The sequence below is a fragment of the Alligator mississippiensis genome, chromosome 1 (genome assembly GCF_030867095.1).
Source record: "Alligator mississippiensis isolate rAllMis1 chromosome 1, rAllMis1, whole genome shotgun sequence".
Classification (NCBI taxonomy): domain Eukaryota; kingdom Metazoa; phylum Chordata; order Crocodylia; family Alligatoridae; genus Alligator; species Alligator mississippiensis.
In genome coordinates, this window is record NC_081824.1 from 10,130,260 (window position 1) to 10,150,857 (window position 20,598).

The following is a 20,598-nucleotide window of genomic DNA, read 5'->3' on the forward strand; positions in this document are numbered from 1 at the left end:
TTAAGAGAGGGATCATAATGCACTTATTCCTCTAATAGCAAACAGGCACACTTAGGGAAGAACAGCAAAACTAAAACACACCAAAAAAAAAAAAAAGCAAAGCTAAAAATGAGAGCCATTCCCCGGTGACATGAATTTTGTTTACAAATGAACTTAAATAGCTCGTTCATAATTGTGTGTAACTGTTATGATTTACAGCAGGTGCTCTAATCAATCAGCCAATCGCTTTAATTTATAGAGAGCCTCGCTGCATTTTCCCAGTTGTTTCATTTCTGCGAGTAATTGATAACAAACCATACTTAAGGTATGTTTTATGCAGGAGTTAATAAGAGCTGACAGCTGCTACTGCTGCTTCCTTTGGAATCGCTGCAGCCTGGATTTCCTCGTAGAAAGTGTGCTCCTAAATGCGAGGTGGTGGTGGTCTAGGGGGCATGTTTTACAGAGAAGACGACTAATTGATTACACACCCATGTGCAGCAGATCCTACTTTGCAAGAGCCCATTGCTACTCCATCCACTGCAAAACGAGTTCTGCAAATCATAGGGTTCTCCCAAGCACGGATGCCAGCTATTGAGGTCCTTCCAGCACATGTCAGTTCAATCATAAAGCCCTGTTTATTTGCAACGTATCTGGAGAATCAAACCATTGGAGTTGGGGGAATATTTAAAGCGTCTGGGTCTCCCAAACAAGAAGATCGGGTATCCTAACGTATTACCAAGTGCTAAATACTGGGCAACTGCCAATTTTATAACCTCAATGTATGAAAGAGACACAACCGTATTCCACTGTTTTTATGACAGATGATTTCCTCCCGCCAGACCAGACCCCCACAATAAAAGCTGTGTAACTGCTAAAAACCCAAAGGCATGTAGATTTTCAGGAATTACATATGTCTTCATATGGATTGCATGTAGGCTCCAATAGAAACAACTTGTTTGGAGTGGCTTCACTTAGAGGAATCAAAACCTGCAATGGATTCCTTTCTCTCCATTATTTTTAGCAAGGCATTTTATGCAGCTCATCAAAGGACATTTCACAGAGCTGCAAACCAACACCCGAACAGGTAAAAATGAATTGGATTTGGCTTTCATGGCTATTAATATGAATTTTGCTATTGAGTCTGTTAGGAGACATCTTTTGGTCTGCCTTATGGGGACGTATTAAAAAGGAAAAAAAAAATCCTCTCCACCTCCCCCCACCCTTGCGACGTTTTTTTTAAATTTGCTGTTCTGCAGAGTCACTCAAGTGCACCATCAAGACAAAATCGAATTATTATAAAGCATCACAACCACTGAGATCATTTCATGACTGGCATGTTTCTTCAAACAAACCAACATAAAGGCTTGGCTACACCTTTTACGGTACCTATATTTAGTGACCGGTTTATCAGGTCACTGCTCAGTGAACTGAGAAATTAAAGAAGAAACAAGTTTTAAGAAAATTTCGGGCTCGTCTATGCTCAGGAAAGGGAGCTGGGCACATGTGAAGTGTAAATAGATTTCACTCCCCTTGCTCTGCCCTTTTAGAGCATTGGTGACATTCGTTAACCTTTGAAATATGGATTGAACAGGTTCAATATTTCTTTTTTTTTTTTTCCATGCAAATTTTCTTGGAGTAAGCAAGTCACTTTGCTTTTCCCTGCTCTGCTTTGCAAACTTGAGGCAGTGGTCTTGACAAATGACTCCAAGAAGGGCTAAGCAAACCTAGACAGCGCTTGGGTCTAATAATCCTAAACACATTGAGAGGCCTTGCCAGTCTGTACAACCATATCCATTGCAATTTCATAGCTGCCGAGATATGTATTCTAATCTAAACTCTATCTTTTGTAAATCACCTAATACTCCTAAAAAAAAATAAATAAAAGAGTGTTTCCCACGGAATGAATTACCTATATCGGGAGCATATCTATATCTATAGCTCTACCGTTGGAGAGATATTACAGCTCTTTACCAGAGATCCTATCATTTCAAGGTTTTGGTGGCTGAACAAATATAGATATCCGTGTGTGCGTGTGTGTGTGTGTGTGTGTGTAAAACCTCTGGGAATGTATTTATTTAAGCAATTATACACTGCCATGGCATATTTTTTAACCGATATCGAGTTCTTTTCCAAAGTTGTTGGTGAATACCTCTCCATTGCCCTTAAAAGACCACACGTACATGTACACCCCATGCACCCTGCTGCTGTGACTAGCTCTAACTGATGCTGGCCCTGCCTCCTCCTCTACAAACTGTTGGGAGTCCCAAATCCTTTTGTGTGCCTCTCCAAAAAATAAAATAAAATAAAATAAATCAACCTCCCTTCCATGTCTCCCTCCTCCCCCGCTTTTTTTTTTTTAACATTATTCTCCCCTTACTTTGAGCCTCTTTGTCATTTTCCCTTCCATTTCTCTTCAGCTTATCAATAAACCGAGAGAGCAACAGTAGCCGCTTGATTTGTTAGTAATTATGAGCATACTGTTCCTGCAAACGGAATGGCTAGATGAGTGAGATCGCTTTAAAACGACAGCAGGAAATGGTAAGGAAATGGAGCATGGCAAAACTCAGCGTGAAGCTTTCAGTTCTTTACATGTTTACAATTTTCTGTGCATATATTAAGGCTGGGGGGGGGGGGGGGGCGGGGGGTTGCTTCCCCCCCACCCTTTCGGTTTTCTGTTGGATTGCTCTAGACCAGGGCAGGAAAAATGCAAAAAAGTCACGTTGAGCACGCATTAAATAAAATACAGACATACATGCATACATAAGGCATGATATGGATCCAGCAGTCTGGTTCCATTAACAACATCGTGTGTGTGTGTGTATATATATATGTGTGTGTGTGTGTGTATTGCTCGTTAACAAAGGAGAAACTTATCAAATATCAGACTCCTGTCTCCAGATCTCTGCATGGCTTTATTGGCCTTGAAATTACCCCTTCGTTTGATGCGAAGGTCCATGCCCATCATAACAGTCCAAGTTTGGTTGCAGGTGGTTTGGTTTGGCTTTGTAGGGAAATCTAGAAAGCCAGGACAATATGAGTGTTACCCACTGCCCCTAAGACTCGATCCTGATTTTTAACATCAATACATAAATGCATCCTGTATTCATGAGCTGCTATCAAGGGACCCTTCCCCCCACTCCCCTCCACCCACCCAGCAAGCCCTCGCGTTGGAATTAATTTAAAAGGAAAAAAAAAAATGTGCTCCCCCGAAATTGCTTCGCATTACATTAAACGTGATAATAAAAGACATGTCGTGGTGCAGGGAAAGAACCAAGCCAAAACAGCAACCACCGCCGCCACGACCAGCAGCACCTTGCACCCGGGCACATCCTGCAAGTTATATTTCAACCAATGCACAAATAGATCACCTGAAAAGCAGTAACCAGATGTCCTGGTTTTTATTCAATCATTAATTGCTGGCCATCTCAGGAAGCAGGAAGAGGAGGGGAACCTTACCCTGATCGACTCAGAAAGTGACTTGTTTTAAGTGTTAAGAGTGCCTTTTAGATGATCCTTATATTTAAAAAAAGTATTTGCAATAAGAGGGTGCGTTGAAATATAAGGGATAAGAAAGCCTAGAGTGGTAGAGAGTGTGTGTATAGACAATTTACAGAAAACTTTTAAAGGAAATAATAATAATAAAAGTCAGGATACTTTTAAGGTCACTGCCTATGCCCCAGAGCCACAAAAATAAATAAATAAATAAATAAATAAATAAAATTGAACTTTGAATTCTTGCCACGCAAGGTTTTTGAAAGAGGCTGGTTTATTTTACCGCGCATCATGCCAAGCAAATGACAGATGAGCGGCTGACAAGGGGCCCCGATCCTGGCTTCCTGCCCTAGCAGGGGAACAAAAAAAAAAAAGAAAAAAAAAAAGAAAAAGAAAATCTCCCCTGGATTTCCAAAGGCACCTGGATCCCCAAGGAAAGGCAGGGGAAGACCCACCCGGTTTGAAGCTGGGAACTCCCTAGAGCTGAGATAAGTCTCGTCTGAATCCCCTCCATCATCCTGTTCATCATGAATCCGAGCCTCCCTCCCCAGCACCCTAACCTTAATGGGACTAAGAGTTAAGAATGATTTTTTAATGTCTCGTTGGATTTTTAGGCTGTTAATGTACCGCATCCTTCTCATTATTACTTTATTGATTGCTCATTGACCAGCCCCTTTCAAATCGTATTAACCACCCTCTGCCAGTTTAGATTAGGCGGGTTTAAAAAGCACCTTTCATTATTTCACCACTACCACCACCACCGTCGAGTTCAGCTTTGGCAGCTTAATACTCTCTCTAATGGGGCAGCTAAGAGACGAGGGGCCACGGTCCCTGCCTATTGCATTAATAGCTCAAAGGGGGCTAATACAGAAAATTAGCCTTAAACGAGCTCTGGAGATCTCCAAATGAAAGAGCCATTTATCACGCTGGCTACCTTCACTCCACTCGTTTGCTCTCTCTACTGGGAACAACTCATTTCCTCTTAACTAAATTACTTTCGAAATGTCAAGCAAGCCCAGATAGCAAACATAACAGGAGAGTGTGTGTATGTAATCTGTTGTGGGGGATCAGCCCCCGATGAGGAATTGAAAACATTTAAAAGATTTGGGTTTTCTTTTTTTTTCTCTCTCTCTCTCTCTCTCCCCCCTTTCAAATTTTAGGCAATCATTTTTATTTTTTTCCCCCCGCAGCTAGAGATAGATCATCATTACCTCCGCAGGCCTCCAAGATGATCCCAGGTAGGCTCTTTTAGGATGGATGACATATTTGTGTTAATAATTTAGCTCTAGATCATATCTTTGCCACTGCGTTTTTATTAGGACATTTTAAGCAGTAAACCCGGCTCTTGTGAACCAGACAAATCTCTCCAATCCCGTTTTTCTCTTGGCCCATTTATCATCCGGGGCATTTCCCCCCCACCCTGCTAATAGTCAAGAAGACTATCTATCTCTCCACCTATCAATCTATCAGTCGGCAATAGGGACTTCTGGGTCTTAAATCATCTGCTTTTGGTTCAGTGCGTATCCTTCCCGCTGTCAGGTAGGGATACCAAAGCAAAAATCCTCCTGAACCCCGTCGATTCTGCACCTCCTCGGTCTGATTCAATATTGCCAGCCACAAATGTGACCTGCTAGTTGCATGACACATTTCTCTTCCACTCAACTCCTAAAAGACAGCGTTCAAAGAGAAACTAAGCTCACAAGATTCCCATAGGTGTAAAAGTCCCATAAACCACGACCTTAATAGCAAAGGAGAAAGGAATAAACATTGTAACTGGAACTTTTAAAATAGATCTACCAAGAAATGCTGGTCCCTTGTTAGTCACCTGGTTTTTAAAGTGCCAATATGCCCTGCTCATTACACACAATAAAACTGTAGGTGTCTTCTACTAGAGACTCGTTAGGCATATACACAGTTGCACGTCTGTGTGCCGGAGAGCTGACTAGCCATGCCTTTGAGTCTTCAGGGTCTGTCTAAAGGTTGAAAAAGTCTGTCTATCGCCACATGCTTCATGCAGTCCTAAATATCACTTGGTGTGCTTCATTCTCCCCGCCCTGCCTGTAGCAACCCTAGCTGGGTCATCACACGGCCTGGTCTCCCTATCCCTTGCCCTGGCACGAAAAGGCTCATTGGCCACATGCTGCTCTGGCCCGAGTGCTGCTCCGACCCAAATGTGCGCACCCGACAATGAAAGCACGGACACGGATCCACATGGCAAACAAGAAACCTCACTACACATCACCCACCAAGTCATCATGAAGACCCAAGAAAAACCATCGTGCATGAGATTGCAGGAGAGCCAGAAATACCCTGCCAAGCCGCTAAACACATAGCCTGGTTATCCAAGCCAACTAAGACACCCATATATATATATATATATTAAAAAGGCAGAGGCAGACTCTATTTTGTTTTGAAAAGTGGAGTAACAATTCTTCAATCACAGGTCATAAATTAGGTTACCAAATCATCCTCGGGGTTTCCCTTCCCTCAAAGTTATCATCTTATAGAAGTAACTACAAGAAATAGGCTGGGATACCATTTTATAGCAGTCACTACAAGAAATAGGCTGGCATACCATCTTATAGAAGTAACTACAAGAAATAGGCTGGGATATCATCTTATAGAAGGCACTATAAGAAATAGGCTGGGATATTATCGTATAGTAGTAACTACAAGAAATAGGCTGGCATACCATTTTATAGAAGTCACTACAAGAAATAGGCTGGGGTATATCCCCTGCCCTGGAAGAGTTATTCCACAAACACCCTTCCTATTCTTCTCTTAGCAGTCGAGACAACTCTGCCTACTCAAGATCTGCAGGTTTCACAAGCATGTGGTAAGTCCCAAACTCCTGGAGATAAGTGCTGTTGATACTAAGCACAACGACCAGCATGTCTAAGCGTCATCTCTCTAGTACTTAGAATTGAATCTAGAAATAGAAAGTCCTTAGATAATTAAAGATAGCTCTCCCTGCATTGGTGTGATCTGTTTAATGTCTATCAGCATAACACACACTAATCGCCTGCATCTTCAAGTGAGTGTCAGAGAAACGTAAAAAAATTAAGCAGCTGCAATCCGCCCAAAATGAGTTATTGTAATTACATTTAATTAGTTTAATTAGTTAATTATTTTGCTTACAGCTGTACAAGAGACTGCAAACATTTGTTAATATCACATTCTCTTTAACAGTATGGGGTGATTCTGCAGTTACACTAAATCATGTATGCATATGTATAAAGATTAAAAAAAAAAATGGGCATGTGGAGGGGGTTGCATTTCCATAGGCATGTGTTTCTTTCCCCAACACATTTGGCAGGACTGGAAAACACATCGAAAGCCACAAATGGAATCGAACCATTCGTAAAAGTCATTCAATACAGATCAAGAGCCACTAGAGGTGCAAAGGATGTCTATGGAACCCGGTTTATAATACGTGATGCCATTTTTTTTACAGCAATAACAAACAGAGAGCTGCCAGCAAAGGCAAAACTTGAGTGCTTGCTTATTTGAATTGCATGTGGCACCACTGACAATAATATTCAAGACAAAATGCAATCAGTCCAACTGAAAAGAAAGAAAACTTTTTTTTTGTTCCTTATTCTTTTTTCCCTCCTCTTTCTCATTTCACTCTCTCCATCTGCCCAGCTAGCTAGCCATTCATCTCTCTGCCATGTGTCTGCTTTCCATAGAAACTAATTGCCCCACAGTAAGAAATATATATATATATATATATCACGAAGGTACTGCTACACAGTAAAAGTTTGTCTAGCTTGTTGGAATAATCCATACCTTTTTTAATGACAGACTGGTCCAATAGATTCATACCGCTGTTATTGGCATCTTCAACTGACTGTGAATATAAAAACATCACTATTCAAATTGACTGGATATTAAAGAATCGCGAACATAAATCATGTCATTGCAAACTGGAGTGTCTGTTATTTCCATTTATATTAATTCACCAGGGGAGGAAAGATTTTTATTTTTATTATTATTATTTCCCCCAAATCGACGTGGAAATGAAATTATTCTAGATGATATAGTCTTCTAATAATATTGAAAAAAATGTCTGAAGCATATGGGGTGCAATAAGGGTTTTGTTATCTTATAAAACATAGATATTACATAGACTTTTCAAGAGAGCTTTATATTTCCTTGAAAATCTGGCCATTTGGCAACATCTGCAAAATCTAGTGAATGATACAGATGAACTCGGTTAAAGACCCCTTAATTTCCACCCCCCCCCTTATGGTTTGTTTGTTTATCCATGCCCTTTCTTACTAATTCAAGGGACGTTTCCTTTTTATATACAAGACTTTACATTTAATTGAAGGCTGAACAATTTGGAGGGGGAGCAACACCCACATTGTTAAGGAAACAAAATAGGAAGAGATGAACTACTCCCACGGTTTGCTGCCCCATGGTATAAGTTTTTTGAAGGCAGGAGGGAATGTGTGTGTGTGTGTGTGTGTGTGTGCGTGCAGGTGGGGATGGAGGAAGGGGGGGGGAAGGAATTACACATTGACAAAAAGAAGTCGGAGCTATTAAACTGGTTGCCTGGAAAAGTCACTCTGTGGCTCTCTCCAACCTTTCTCCTCTCACCCCGGCTAGGAGCACACCTGTCATTATGGCATTAACTTCTTGAGTCTCAAAGCAAACAAAGAGGGTTGCAGTGTGCGGGGCAGGCTTGAGGTTTTGTGTCTTAATACAGGTTGTGCAGGGACTCCCTCCTAAGCGTGCGACAAAAAGCATCACAAAGAACAGAAGTGTCTTAAAAACCATCTCTAATAGGTTTCAGTGGGCCATTCAGTCCTGTTGTCTGTCCTGAATTGCAGAGATGGAGACTGGTAGATGGATTTTGTTTTTCTTTCATAAAAGCACAATCATTCCCTTTAAGGCAACTCGCTGAATTTTCCTTCCTATTTTATCTTCGCAGCACTGCGTGCCTTGAGTTTACCCTGAGCAAGTCCTTATCTCAGCCTCTTCCTATTCTCAGCAGAGACCATGCAAGATGGGAAATGATTTAGGGGGCATTACAAACCCCATCCGAAATATAATGGAACAGTAAGCAGCATTTTTTTCTTTCCGTCTTCGCCCTTTCTTTCCACTCTTCCTCTACACACAGGCATACGCTCATGCACCCTGGTTTCTTGTGTCTTTTTGTCTCCCTCAATCAATAGACTACATACCCAAGGGGCATTATAGGGTGTGATCAGAGAATATTATAAGTTTTGCCCCCCCCCCCCCCCCCGCCTTGTCTGCAGAGAGATGGACAAACTATAGACCCTGGAGAGAGGAATTTGGGAAGCTCAAATGGAAATAAATGTGAAGCGCCATCTTTTCACCTTATCTCTGGAGTGCATGTGCATGTGTGTGTACATATCTGTGCGTGCACTCCACTCGCTTCATCAGCAACGTGGGTTAGTTGTTGTAGTTAATGAGAAGACTCTTGTCTGATTTTCTATCTAATTACGCCCTCCTGCTGGGTTTTTGTACAGGATATTCGCGCAGCATGCTGGCAGTTAATAGTCACAGAGAGGATCGTAAAGATTTAATTAGGACTGCATGCGGAAACGCGGAAAAACAACTCAGACTTTTAATTACTAGACTTCTTTAGTTAAAAGTGATACCAGGGGTTACTTTATAAGAGACTTGGGTGTTTTGCTGGGACTTAACTTTCCATCTCCCTGCCTTGCGTGCAGAGGCAGTGGTGGCAGTGTGTGTGGGTGTGTGTGTGTAGTGCAAGGAGTAGATTATCTAGTAGGAGACTTGGTGACATTAGTATACAATGCTGGAAAGCTGGTTTGCTTGGAGTTTGTTTTTTTTTGCGGGGGGGGGGGGGGTTGCGAATAAACCTGATAACCCCGACACTTTCTATATAGCGTCTCCTTGCTCGACGGCTAAACAGAAGTGACATCCAAATAAAGGCATAAATAATCAAAGCTGGATGTAACACTGAATGTGTAAATCGTGTAGATGTGAGATAGTTGGTTGGCTTTGGGGTTTTTTTTTTTGGGGGGGGGGGGGTTGGTGGACTGTGCTCTATGGATCGATGCCTTCCCTCGGATCTACGCGGTGCTGGTCGCCTGGTCAGTCAGGAAAGAAGAGAAAGTTGCATTGGCCTCTTTAAAATTGTCCTTTTAAGTAGTAGAGATGTGTTTTCGATAGATGGATACTTTCTTTCTCTCCCTGTGCATTTCTATCGGTTGTAAATTGTCCACTGAAAACTTATCTCACAGGACAGCAGCAAGAATAAAAATACTTTCTGTTTACAATACCGGGACATTATCATGCTCCGATCACTTAATTATATCCCTGGACAATAGATTACATATGGCCTGAATGTGGGTTTATATAACATGCACTAATTTTTTTTCCCTGTCTCCTCCTCTCTCTCTTTCACAAGCTCTTCTTTGTCAGCCAGACCTGTACCCCTCAATCTATTTAATCAATAGGACTAAGGGGGAAAAAAATATCCGAAAAGTAAAAGTTTTCGAGTCAAAAGACAAATGACGTACTTTAAGGAAAATGTATCTTCGTGCATGGGAAGCAGGCGTGTTAATGGACTAATAAGATCCTTTCTTTTTCGCTTGAACCGGTTTTCGAATAATAAAAATCGCAATTGAAATGTGCTAGCTTTTGATTTTCTTCCTTGCTTTAAAAACTAGAAAAAAAAAAACAAAATAAAAAAACAAAACAAAAAAAAACCCAACCCAAACTTGCCAGCCCGGGTAGAAAGTACTGTAACACAAAATGCCTGACAGGAAAGAAAACTCTTATCACCCCTTCTGGTTCAATTTGTAGTCCCTGGCAAGCAAACACGTTCATCTTCATAACTCATTCCTTCCCCTCCTAATTTGTAACATATCCTTGAAAAGTAACCATTTATCTCCTTCTCCTCTCTGGATATCCGGCACAAAACCCCAGAAATAGCTTCTTCAACAAAAATACCTCCTTTCTAACGCTTTCCCCAAGTCCCTTTAGCTATTGGAATGAGTAATATAGACTGGGCTACCTTCTCTTTACCCTGGGCGACGGATATATTATTTTGTTTCGAAAATGATCAGGCAATATGCCCATTATATGTATGCAGTACTTTGCACCTCCCTGACTCAGAAGGGATATTTAGTAACAAGAAGTGGTTTCCATTAACTATCCGAGCAATGAGTAACTGCACCCTTTCTCTATCTATAATGGAAGCAGAAGCTCCTGGAGGAAAAGAGGAGCTCAAATAATTACCTAATTCCTTTTAGCGGCTGTAAAAGTCAAGAGGGTGCTGTTACTTACAGCTTTTGCTACTAGTTATCTCTAGATAGATAGCTAGGTAGAGGCAGTGGATGGTTGGATGGATGGATAAGAAGTCCTGATCTGCATTTCTTGCTCAGGTACAACTCCCATTGACCTCAGTGCCAGTGTTGCCTGCAGAAGGAATGTAAAACCCATAAACCCCGTCACAGGGGTCAGGGAGCCCGCGTGGGGCTGGGCAATAAACTCCAGGCCAAGGAATTCAACTCCCCGATGGCCACAGAGAGCAGTAAACACATATCAGAGAAGCCTTCTTCCGAGCCTGGGACACTTCCCTGATCGCTGTGCCTGTTTGGGGGTCTTTCAAGTGACAGCCAAACATGTACCAATAACCTTTGCTATGCTATTCACTTGCGCGGATTTTATTTTCAAGAGCTTTGCTCTGTTTGTTTTCCAGGCTGAACGCTGTTTTCTTCCCCTTTGGTATTTTGATTTGGAATTCAGTTCAGTGAGTCATCCCATCCAGCTGCTCGCTGACTCTGGGTTTGCACATTTCTGCCTTGGTTTTTAGTATTATTATTTAATTTAATAAGGACTTTTTTTTTAAATCTCCGAAATATTGGGGCGGGGGGGTACAATAACGAAAACCTCCCTTATGCAGGACAGGGGCCGAAAACCAGAACCAGGTACCCCCGGACTGGAGCCTTGCTTCGGGGAGTGGGGGCTGAGCAGAAGCACTGCAGGGCCGAGTCCCACCGGCCTGAAGTCCTTCTGGGGCCTTTGTTTTAGGAAACAGCCATGAACTGACTTTGGCATGGGGGCTGAGAAAGGTGAGACATACTGTACCACAAACCCATGGGCATTCATTGTTTCCAAAGAGTGGCAAAGAATAATGTCTTAGAAATAGCTATGCAATGTCTTCTTCGAAAATATCTATCTATCTATCTAGCTAGCTAGCTAGCTAGCTAGCTAGCTAGCTACCATTTTCGAACCATCTGTCTTTCGCTATAATAGATTTATATCAATCTATATGTGTGTGTGTATATATATATATATGTATATGTATATATATACTCACACATATAGAAAGATATTATATCTATCTATCTATCTATCTATCTATCTATCTATCATAGGAAACATATTCTGGAAAAAAAGACACGCGGGCTTGGGTTATTTCTCCCCTTTTCCTTCTTCCGTGGTAAGATCTGTTTAAATGTGCCTTTTTGAGGGATCTCCCTGAAAGCTGGGGGCGGATATGGCTTAATACTTCCAAGAGGACAAAAACAAGCAAGAAAAACCCTCTTCCTTAACTTGACCTTTTTTTCGAACCATCTATTTTATTTTATTTTATTTTATTTTATTTTATTTTATTTTTTAATCTCTCCTTCCCTTCTCTGCTTGGTAGACCCTTATCTCAGCTCTCACCTTTCTGTCTGGATGAGCTCAAGAAGCAGGGCTGGTTTGAGGCAGAGAGAAAAAGCGAACTCCCTCTCTCCATCTCCTTCTTTTTTTCTTTCTTTCTTTCTTTTTTTTTTTTTAAGCCAAGGACTCCAGATATAACTCTGGGGAGCCGTGCTGCAGGGGCAGGGGTGTGCGAGGATCCCCTTCGAGCTCTCTCCGCTTGCTAATTGCTATAATTCATAATTGATCATTGTTGACTGTCTCTCCCCACGTGCCCTGGCAGTCCGGGGGAGGAGGCGCTGGCGTCCTTACCTGCACTTCTTCCATGCCGGGGTGTCCGATGCCATGCAGAGAGAGGCTGTCCCCCATGCCGGAGTCCAGGCCATGGTGAGCCGAGTGGAGGAGCACGTCTGGCCGCCGCACTGAGTGGTAGTCCCGCCTGGGGTCCAGTCCCGAGAGCTGAGGCAGGGCTGCCCGAGGCTGTGGCAGCAGTGAACCGGCTTCTGATCCCACCTCTTGCCTCTGCCTTTGTCCCCAAGGGTGCTGCTGGGGTTGATGCAAAGGGTTTAGGGAGTAAGGGTCATTGACATGGGAGTAAGGGTCCTGGCTTTGGTGGTAAGGAAGAGGCTGGTAGGGGGGTGGGAAGTAAGGCGGCTGGAAATCCGAGGACGGGGTGTGAGACAGCGGAGGGGCGCTGGAGTAGGGTCCCTGGGAGACAGATCCCAGCTGGGACAGCCTGGAGCTGTGGCTGGGGACTCCATCGTGCCGGTCCTAAAACGACAGGGGGCAAAGAAGAGAGAAAAGGCGGAATTAAAAGGAGAAAATTAAAGCCACTTGGTGCTCCCACTCCCTGGGCCCCCCACCTCTAAGTCCCTGGGACTCCATGGTAAGCCAGTACTCATCCTTATCCTATAAGCGTCCCAGCAAAAACAGGCCGGGGGGGGGGGGCATAGTAAATGCCACAATTAAAAATGTCGGAGAGGTGCATGCACAGTATGGGGGAGGGGGGCTTTGATCCAGCACCCCCCCCAAACCAGACACAAGTGAAGTGTCCAAAGAGCCAGCACCCGCAAGCCCCCACACACTCCTCACTCCTGTTAGAAATCACCCACACATCTCCACGTGCAGCTGCAGGAGGAAAGTAGCCATCATGGGATGACACTGAAAAGTGGGTAGTGAAATCACTTTAAAATGTGGGATTTATTATTATTTTTTCTATAAAGGGATCCCTGCTCATTACAATATATATGTAAATATATGCAAATAAATATGTATTATAGTGATAGTAATATATATGGTAATATATACAGTAATATATAGTAACATTTATATAGTTATATATATATATATAAATTAATATATAATATTTATATAGTAATATATAGTTATATATATAAAGTAATATATATAGTGTTATATATATATAGGTATATATATAGTTGGATATTAATTATATATCTATATATACGAAACATCACACCGAAAAAATTCAGCTCCTGCCCTTTCTGTAGCCACGTTTTCTCCCTTTTGAATTGGAGACAAGTCCAGAAAAAAGGGGAGATGAAATGGTCACAGAAAGTCTTGGAGGTGAGGGGTCCGGTGTGAAAGCCTTCAGAGGAAAGGGGGGAGAGTTTTGTCCAACTCCATCCAAGTTGTGGCTCCGAGGCTGAAGCAAACAAGAAAATCTCTACTGCACAAAGTCTAGTCCAAATCCCCACCAGCTATTGGAAAAAAAAAAAAAGTTTTCCCCTCTTCCCCCCACCCTTTCACCCCCCTAGCTCAAACCCAGAACACACAATGCAAAAAGGAGAAGCAGCTGCAAGCCTCCTCCAATTATTGTGCTAAATTACCAAGCCAAAGGCGTTCAGAAGAGAGAGAGGGAGAGGGAGAGAAAGAGAGAGAGAGAAAGAGAGAGAGAGAGAACATGCAATTCTGGTACAACATGGATCCAAAACTCACCATGGCGGAATAGGTGTGGACTAACATCTGGAAATAAAAAAAGTCTTGTAACAGCTAAAAATAAAATAGTGGTGATAGTAATAATAATAATGCTAGGAGGAAAAAAATCAAGATCTGGACATGGACGTGCTGGACACAGGAGAACAGCTTGAGGTATTTCCAAGTCTATCCATCAAAAAAAGAAAAAGAAAAAAAAAGAAAAGACCCAAAAACAAAAAGCCAACGTCCCCCAAAAACAGACTGGAAACTTATTTATATATATATATCTACGTATATGATCCCCACCCCCTCCCTTTCTGAATTGTGGTGTTGTTGTTGTTGTTGTTGGTGTGTGTGTGTGTGTGTGTGTGTGTGTGTAGGGTTTTTTTTTTCTCCCTTTGAGCTTCCAAATGCAATCCTCTTCAACCCAAGGCTAGGCTCAGACTGCTCGGATGCCCCCTTCCTCCCTTTCCTTCTCTACACCGCCTCATCATAATTGATATTCATGACTATTAATATTACACGACTACTTTAAAGGGAGAATGCAGGACCAAATGGAGCGTGAAGCCTGCAGCCAGCTCGAGAGCTCCCCTACTATTGTAAATGACGTTCATTCAGTGGAGAATTACTAGATGTAATCAGACGAGGGGGGCTGGCAGAGCCAGAGATGGGGGAGAGGGAGAGAGAGAGAGAGAGGGGAAAAAAAGTTTAGCAAGGAAGAGGCACAACTTCAATTAACTCAAGCAGAGGAAGATGTGTAAACTAGACCCTTGCTGATCTGGGGCAAGGAAGTGAGATGGAGCAATGCTAGAGGCGAAGAGGGAAGGGGGTGGGGGGGGAGAAAAAAAATCATATTTCCTTCTTTTATATGTAATTATATATTCCAAGGACCAGCACTGGATTGCCCTTGGTGCTTTTGTTCTTCTAATTTTTAAAAAAATTATGGAGGGGGGAGAAGAAGCTTTTTTTTTTTTTTTTTTAAATCCTGTCTTTAAAAAAAGAAAGAAAGAAAAGAAGTGTGCGGGCAGCCACTGTAATTTGTCTGTTTACAGCTGCAATTAAGCACTTTTACTGAATGCTACAGCTCGCATTTATTTGGAAAAGCAACATAAATAAAGAAGGGGGTGCTGGCGGCACCCATGTCCCTCGCCCTCCCCCCTCCAGTTATGCAAAAAAAAAAAAAGCCCGATTTTCACCCAAATGTAAAATGTATGCAATGAATTTTAAAGGATGCTAAATTTATCGTTTCTAGGCAAAGCCAGGGGCGAGAGAAAACCTTTTTGATGTTTCACGAACCCGTTCAACTGGACTGCCTGCCATTTCTGTTAAAGTTCAACTTCCGTGCCTTCCCAAATGGACTCACACTTCCCAGAGCCATGCCCCCCCCCTCCCCCTCTTTTGAGAACACGGTTAATTGAAGCAGATCGGATTTTTTTTGTTCTCCCTCTGATCCTACTGTTAATGATATATCGAAGAGGGGGAGAGAGAGAGAGGAGATACAAAGAAAACTACCTTAAAAAATCACATCAACTAGAAGGACCCCACCACTTCCAACAAAGAAGACAAAAAAGTCCATTGTTATAGTGTTGAGAAAGTGACTTTGTCATGCCTAGAATTTAATAAATAAATACATAAATATAAAGCTATAAAATACATACATATATTAATGTTATATAGATATACACACACACACACACACACATCTGTATCTTTCTCTCTCTCTCTCATATATCTACAGTTTCTATAGAGAGAGTTTAATTCTCTCTCTCTCTCTCTCTCTCTCTCTCTAGTTGAGAAAGTGACTTTGGCATACCTAGAGTTTATATATAATAATTTGCATACAATATTTACAATACATATATAGATATAGATATATAGCTATAGACATAGATATTTAACTCTAGGCATGCCAAAGTCACTTTCTCAACAGCAGATATCTCTATTTCTGTCTCTGTTTCTCTATCTCTCTAGATCTATATCTCTATCTAGATCTACATAGAGATATATAACAATATATAATATATATAGTGTTGAGAAAGTGACTTTGTATATATCTATGTGAGCTCTAGGCACGCCGAAGTCACTTTCTCAACAATAGATATGTAGATTTAGATCTAGATATACATAGATCTCTATAACCATATGTATAACTATATATATCTCTCTCACTATAGTTACATATTGTTGCGACAGTGACTTTGTATATCTCCACGTGAACTCTAAGCATGACAAAGTCACTTTCTCTGCCCCACGAAGCGAGAGGGGATGCTGCTTCCAGACAAAACCCGGAGCACAGCTATCCCCCCTCTCTCCCACCTCCACCCGAGGCGCCTCGACTCAGAGGCAAAGAAACAACGCAAATACAAAGCAAACCCCCAAGCAGCCGCGAGAGCTTCAAAAGTACCCTCTTAGCAAAAAAAGGAAAAAAAAAAGAGCTCTCTAGATAGTAAGGAGCAGCAGCGGAGAGATGCCAGGGACATGTGTAGACAGTGGTGGCTCTTATCCGGCAGACAATGGCTGGGTCGGGAAGGGGGATCCCGGGATCACCCGGGCGGGGAAGCGGAGGGACGGGCGGGCTGGTTGCGGGGCACCGGCCGGGGCTGAGTCTGCCTCTGCCGGGTGTTTTTGCCAGCCTGTAGTTGATCATTAGCCTAACGGGGGAGTGGAGACTTTCCTTCGGCTGCCAGCCCGGAGCCCAGGGCTGCCTGCCTGCGACTCTCCGGCAAAAAAAAAGAAACAAAAAAGAGACAAAAAAGCACCTTTTGGGGGGGAGGGACCTTTGCACATTTTCTCTCGATCGCTTCATTTTAGGAAAGACTCGTCCCGCGTGTAACCTTCCTTCCTTTCTCTCTCTCTCTCTCCCTTGCTATCAGCTCTCTGCTTTAAATATCCAGCCTCTTCCAGAATTAAGCCCTGACTTTTGATCCATCCGGACATCCCCTCCACAGAGCAGAGCAAGCCCCCTACACGCACGGGCTTGCAGTGCCCTGCTGCCAGGATCAATGGGATTCCCCGTTTTTGGAGCTACTTAACAAATTTCCCTTGGGTTGAACTAAGGCTCTCGTGCCCTTTTAAATCTCCTTAAATTGCGGCTCCCGGGTGGAAAACACCCCCACGAAAAAAAAAAAAATAAAAGACCATAGAAATGCCTTTTCGTTACCCCTCTTTTTCATTGCGGGGCAAATTTAATATCGGCTTATTTTAGAAGACGCAAATGGAGTGATCGCGTTTTGTAAAGATCCACTTCATGGACCCGCCACGGATTAGGAAATGGGTCTCATTTTTGGTCTTGATCCTGAAGGAAAAACAAAACCCCAAAGCGCTCTGAAAAATGCAAGCAACTTTTACTGTTCCCTGATGATATCGCTATGCATCTCTCTCTGAATAGATGTATTCGTGCGTGAGAGGTTAGATATACTGTGCATATATATACCCCACTCTTATACATATAGACATATATAGCCTACTGTTAGAAATATACTGTGCATATATATTTATCTGCACAGTATATCTATAACATTGGGATACATATCCGTATGCATGTGTACATATATTATATGTGTGTGTGTATACATATATATACACGCATATATATATATATATATACATCCCCATGTATTTATTTTTTTAAAGCTTATTCATATGTACCCCTGAAATAAGGCACAAGAGGAGAAAGAGAGAGAGAAAAAAACAACCCACCTCATTTTGCTTTTAGATTGGGATTGAAACTAGACAGATAGAAATGCAGCCACGTATACCCGATCTCGGCTCCCCTTTCCTTTCTCTTTTAAGCTTAAAAAAAAAAAAAAAATCCCAAACCCTGACATTTGTCCTCATTTAATCGAATTATATTTAATTCGAGATCTAAACAATCGAACTCTTGCGTTTCAGTCGCCTCCTTCCCACCTCTAGATCGGGGCTTTGATGTTTTAAATCTCATCAAACAGCTTTCTCCCCCCCCAAAAAGAAAGTTCAAAACTTGGCATGCTGAAGAGAAATCTGCAAATAAATAAGCATTTAAGTCTTTACTCTGACTTTGCTCAGTCCGTGTGTGTGTCTCTACATGTGCCTCGATGTGTGCGCAGATCTCTATATGCATTATATATACCTACATCTCTCCCTGTAGATGTATATTTTATATACCTATAGTCTCTCTCTCGCATGCATCTTATATACTCACCTCGTAGATATCTTCATACTTGACATTTTCAACCAGTTTCCAGAGCATGATGGCAGCCTGTTCTCTAGGAGGTGAGTGCATTCATGTGAAGAGCAGATGTCTGGATTCTCAGTACTTCTCTGTCTGTAATGATCCATCTATAATTGGAAATGGGGGACAGACACCAAATCCGACGTTCCTCTTCCATCGCAACTTATATCTGTTGTCTGAAACAATAGGCTGCAGAAGTAAACCTCAATCGGATAGTAAAACATTATCTGTTACATAGTTACATACAGCTACAGACATATATGTGACTTTATATATATATTTATATATATATACGCATATACATATAGACTTATACTCCCATATAGACAGCAAAAGGCATATACACGCATGCACATGGACATATACCAACGAATATATGTGAATATCTATAAAATCTCACCTAGTTCCACATATAGACAAACCTATATCTTAGTGTATATATAATCGCCCAGCACTGCATATACCTATATAGTCTCATGTATATGCAAACACATATATACCAAGCGACATATATATGCATGTACATATACTAATGTGATAAATTACAATACACATATGCATATACATGAGTGTTTATCTATATATACACATTCACATATTGCGACCCACAAATCGAGAGGTTTTATATGCCCATTATTCTCCAAGCTGTATATAGAGAGATAGAGAGCAGATATTTTGGGGACCCCTTTTTATATTAAAAGGAAAGAATATTCTGCTTTTTAAATTACACTGTTCAACATTTATAGGGAGATATTATGCACCCCCCCTCCCTTCTTCCACTGTGTTTTTCGTTACATGCCCAGAAATTGCCCTCCGCTCTGCAGCAGGACCCGCGAGCTGAGCATTAAGGGGGCAGTGGCGAATTAAAGGGAGCTCCTTTCATTTGCAACCCTTCTGCTCGGGACTGGAGCCGCATGTGGTGTAACTTGGGACACTTTCCCGGCAAAGCAGGACGCCTTTGAGCAGCGAGGAGGCACTTTCTTAAGACATTGTCCCAGCAAAGTTCCCTATATGCTTCCACCCTGACCCCTTTGATTTGGGGGGGGGGGGGGATCGGAAACCTTTCTAACCTCTTTCCCACCCCCCTGTTTGTCCAGTCTAGCATTCGCTTGCCTTCTCCATTTGTCTCAGCATCCGCTATGGCAAAGAGGAGACAAATCATTGAGGCAAGCGGAGCCCATCTCCTGTTTTGGAAGCAAACAACTGCGCTTTGCAATAGGCTCGTGCGTAAGAAAAGAAGGTGTTCCTCGTCCCCGGGTCCTAGCTCTGTGATTGCAAGCTCTGCCTATACATATCTTTTGTCGAGCCGCATGTGACCACATAGGGAGCTAAGCTAGTCCTTTAGACTTGAATCAACGGAGCCTTTACAAGCCAACAGCGGGGGAGCTTGAAAGCAAGAAATGCACGAAGCTACCAAGTAAATAAGTAAATCTTCATTAAAAAAAAAAAAGAAAGAAAGAAAGAAACGCCCCCTTTTTGAATCAGAAAGTGGGAATTCGTCTGCCCAGCTCTGCCACCCCACCTCGAAGTGTGCATCTCCACCAAGCTTAACCCACCAAGGGGAAGAAACAAACAGCAAAGAGGTATTATATGAGGAGCCGGGCAGGGTCCCCCCTCCCCGTGGTTGGAAGTTATTAAAGCAGATAAGCAGGATTCGCTGCCAGGACTGTCTCTATTGCGGCATGGGGAGGAGACAGCAGAGCTGGAGTGGGTCGGGGCGACCCCTTCAACCCAAGCAATAGTGATCGGAAAATAACTATTAAAAAAAAGGCCAGTTAAACGGGGGGTGGGGGGAGCTGCATGTTTGCAAGCTATAACTCAGATAGAAAAATATCAGGCTGACAAAAGGAGGATGCCCCCAGCCCGCTCCCCTCTCCTTTTTACCTCCAGTGTTGCTGAAGTCTTTGAAGCATATTCGAAAAGGCTAGCTCTGCAGCGTGTTGGGGTTTTTTTTAAAGATACCTGGTGCTCTATCACTGGTTAGCATCTCGTGCTACTGTAAATTATACATGTGCCACGTCTCCGATTACAGAGAGAGAAGATCAAATCGATGCATCGACCACTGCTGCCCAACTCAAATAATGTGCTGAGCTGTACATTCGGATTCTCCAGTCCCATATTTATTAGCACTCAGATTTACAGCCTCCCTGCTGATCATTTGGGAGGCAGGGAGATTGAATTTAACGAGAACTTATTTTCTCGCCGGTCGAATTATAGTGTAGTGATTTTAAAGAGAAACCCTTATACGACTTTATTGAAATGCATAACGAGATCTACCTGAAAGGTATTAGACGCGTCCTAAAAAGCAGCCGGCATAAACGTCATCCTTC

The 20,598-nt window shown here is 42.4% G+C and overlaps 1 protein-coding gene across 9 annotated transcripts in view; it reads right to left on the reverse strand.

Moving 5' to 3' along the window:
- Positions 1–20,289, reverse strand: part of TFAP2B (transcription factor AP-2 beta) — a 53,391-nt gene extending 33,102 nt beyond the window's left edge. For 2 of the 9 annotated variants that reach the window (XM_059728667.1, XM_059728670.1), the window contains exons 1-5: positions 14,589–15,039; positions 14,080–14,106; positions 12,433–12,891; positions 7,261–7,321; positions 2,911–2,994 (exon numbers count right to left, since the gene is read on the reverse strand). In XM_059728667.1, coding sequence (XP_059584650.1) covers positions 2,911–2,994; positions 7,261–7,321; positions 12,433–12,891; positions 14,080–14,106; positions 14,589–14,672 — 715 coding nt within the window. In that variant the 5' untranslated portion in view covers positions 14,673–15,039. Of the gene's footprint in view, positions 1–2,910; positions 2,995–7,260; positions 7,322–12,432; positions 12,892–14,079; positions 14,107–14,588; positions 15,040–18,238; positions 18,546–18,668; positions 18,807–20,152 lie in introns of those variants that run through there. The other 7 variants (XM_006275165.3, XM_019491334.2, XM_059728659.1 and 4 more) reach the window with 7 other exon arrangements.
- Between the last annotated feature and the right edge of the window lie 309 nt (positions 20,290–20,598).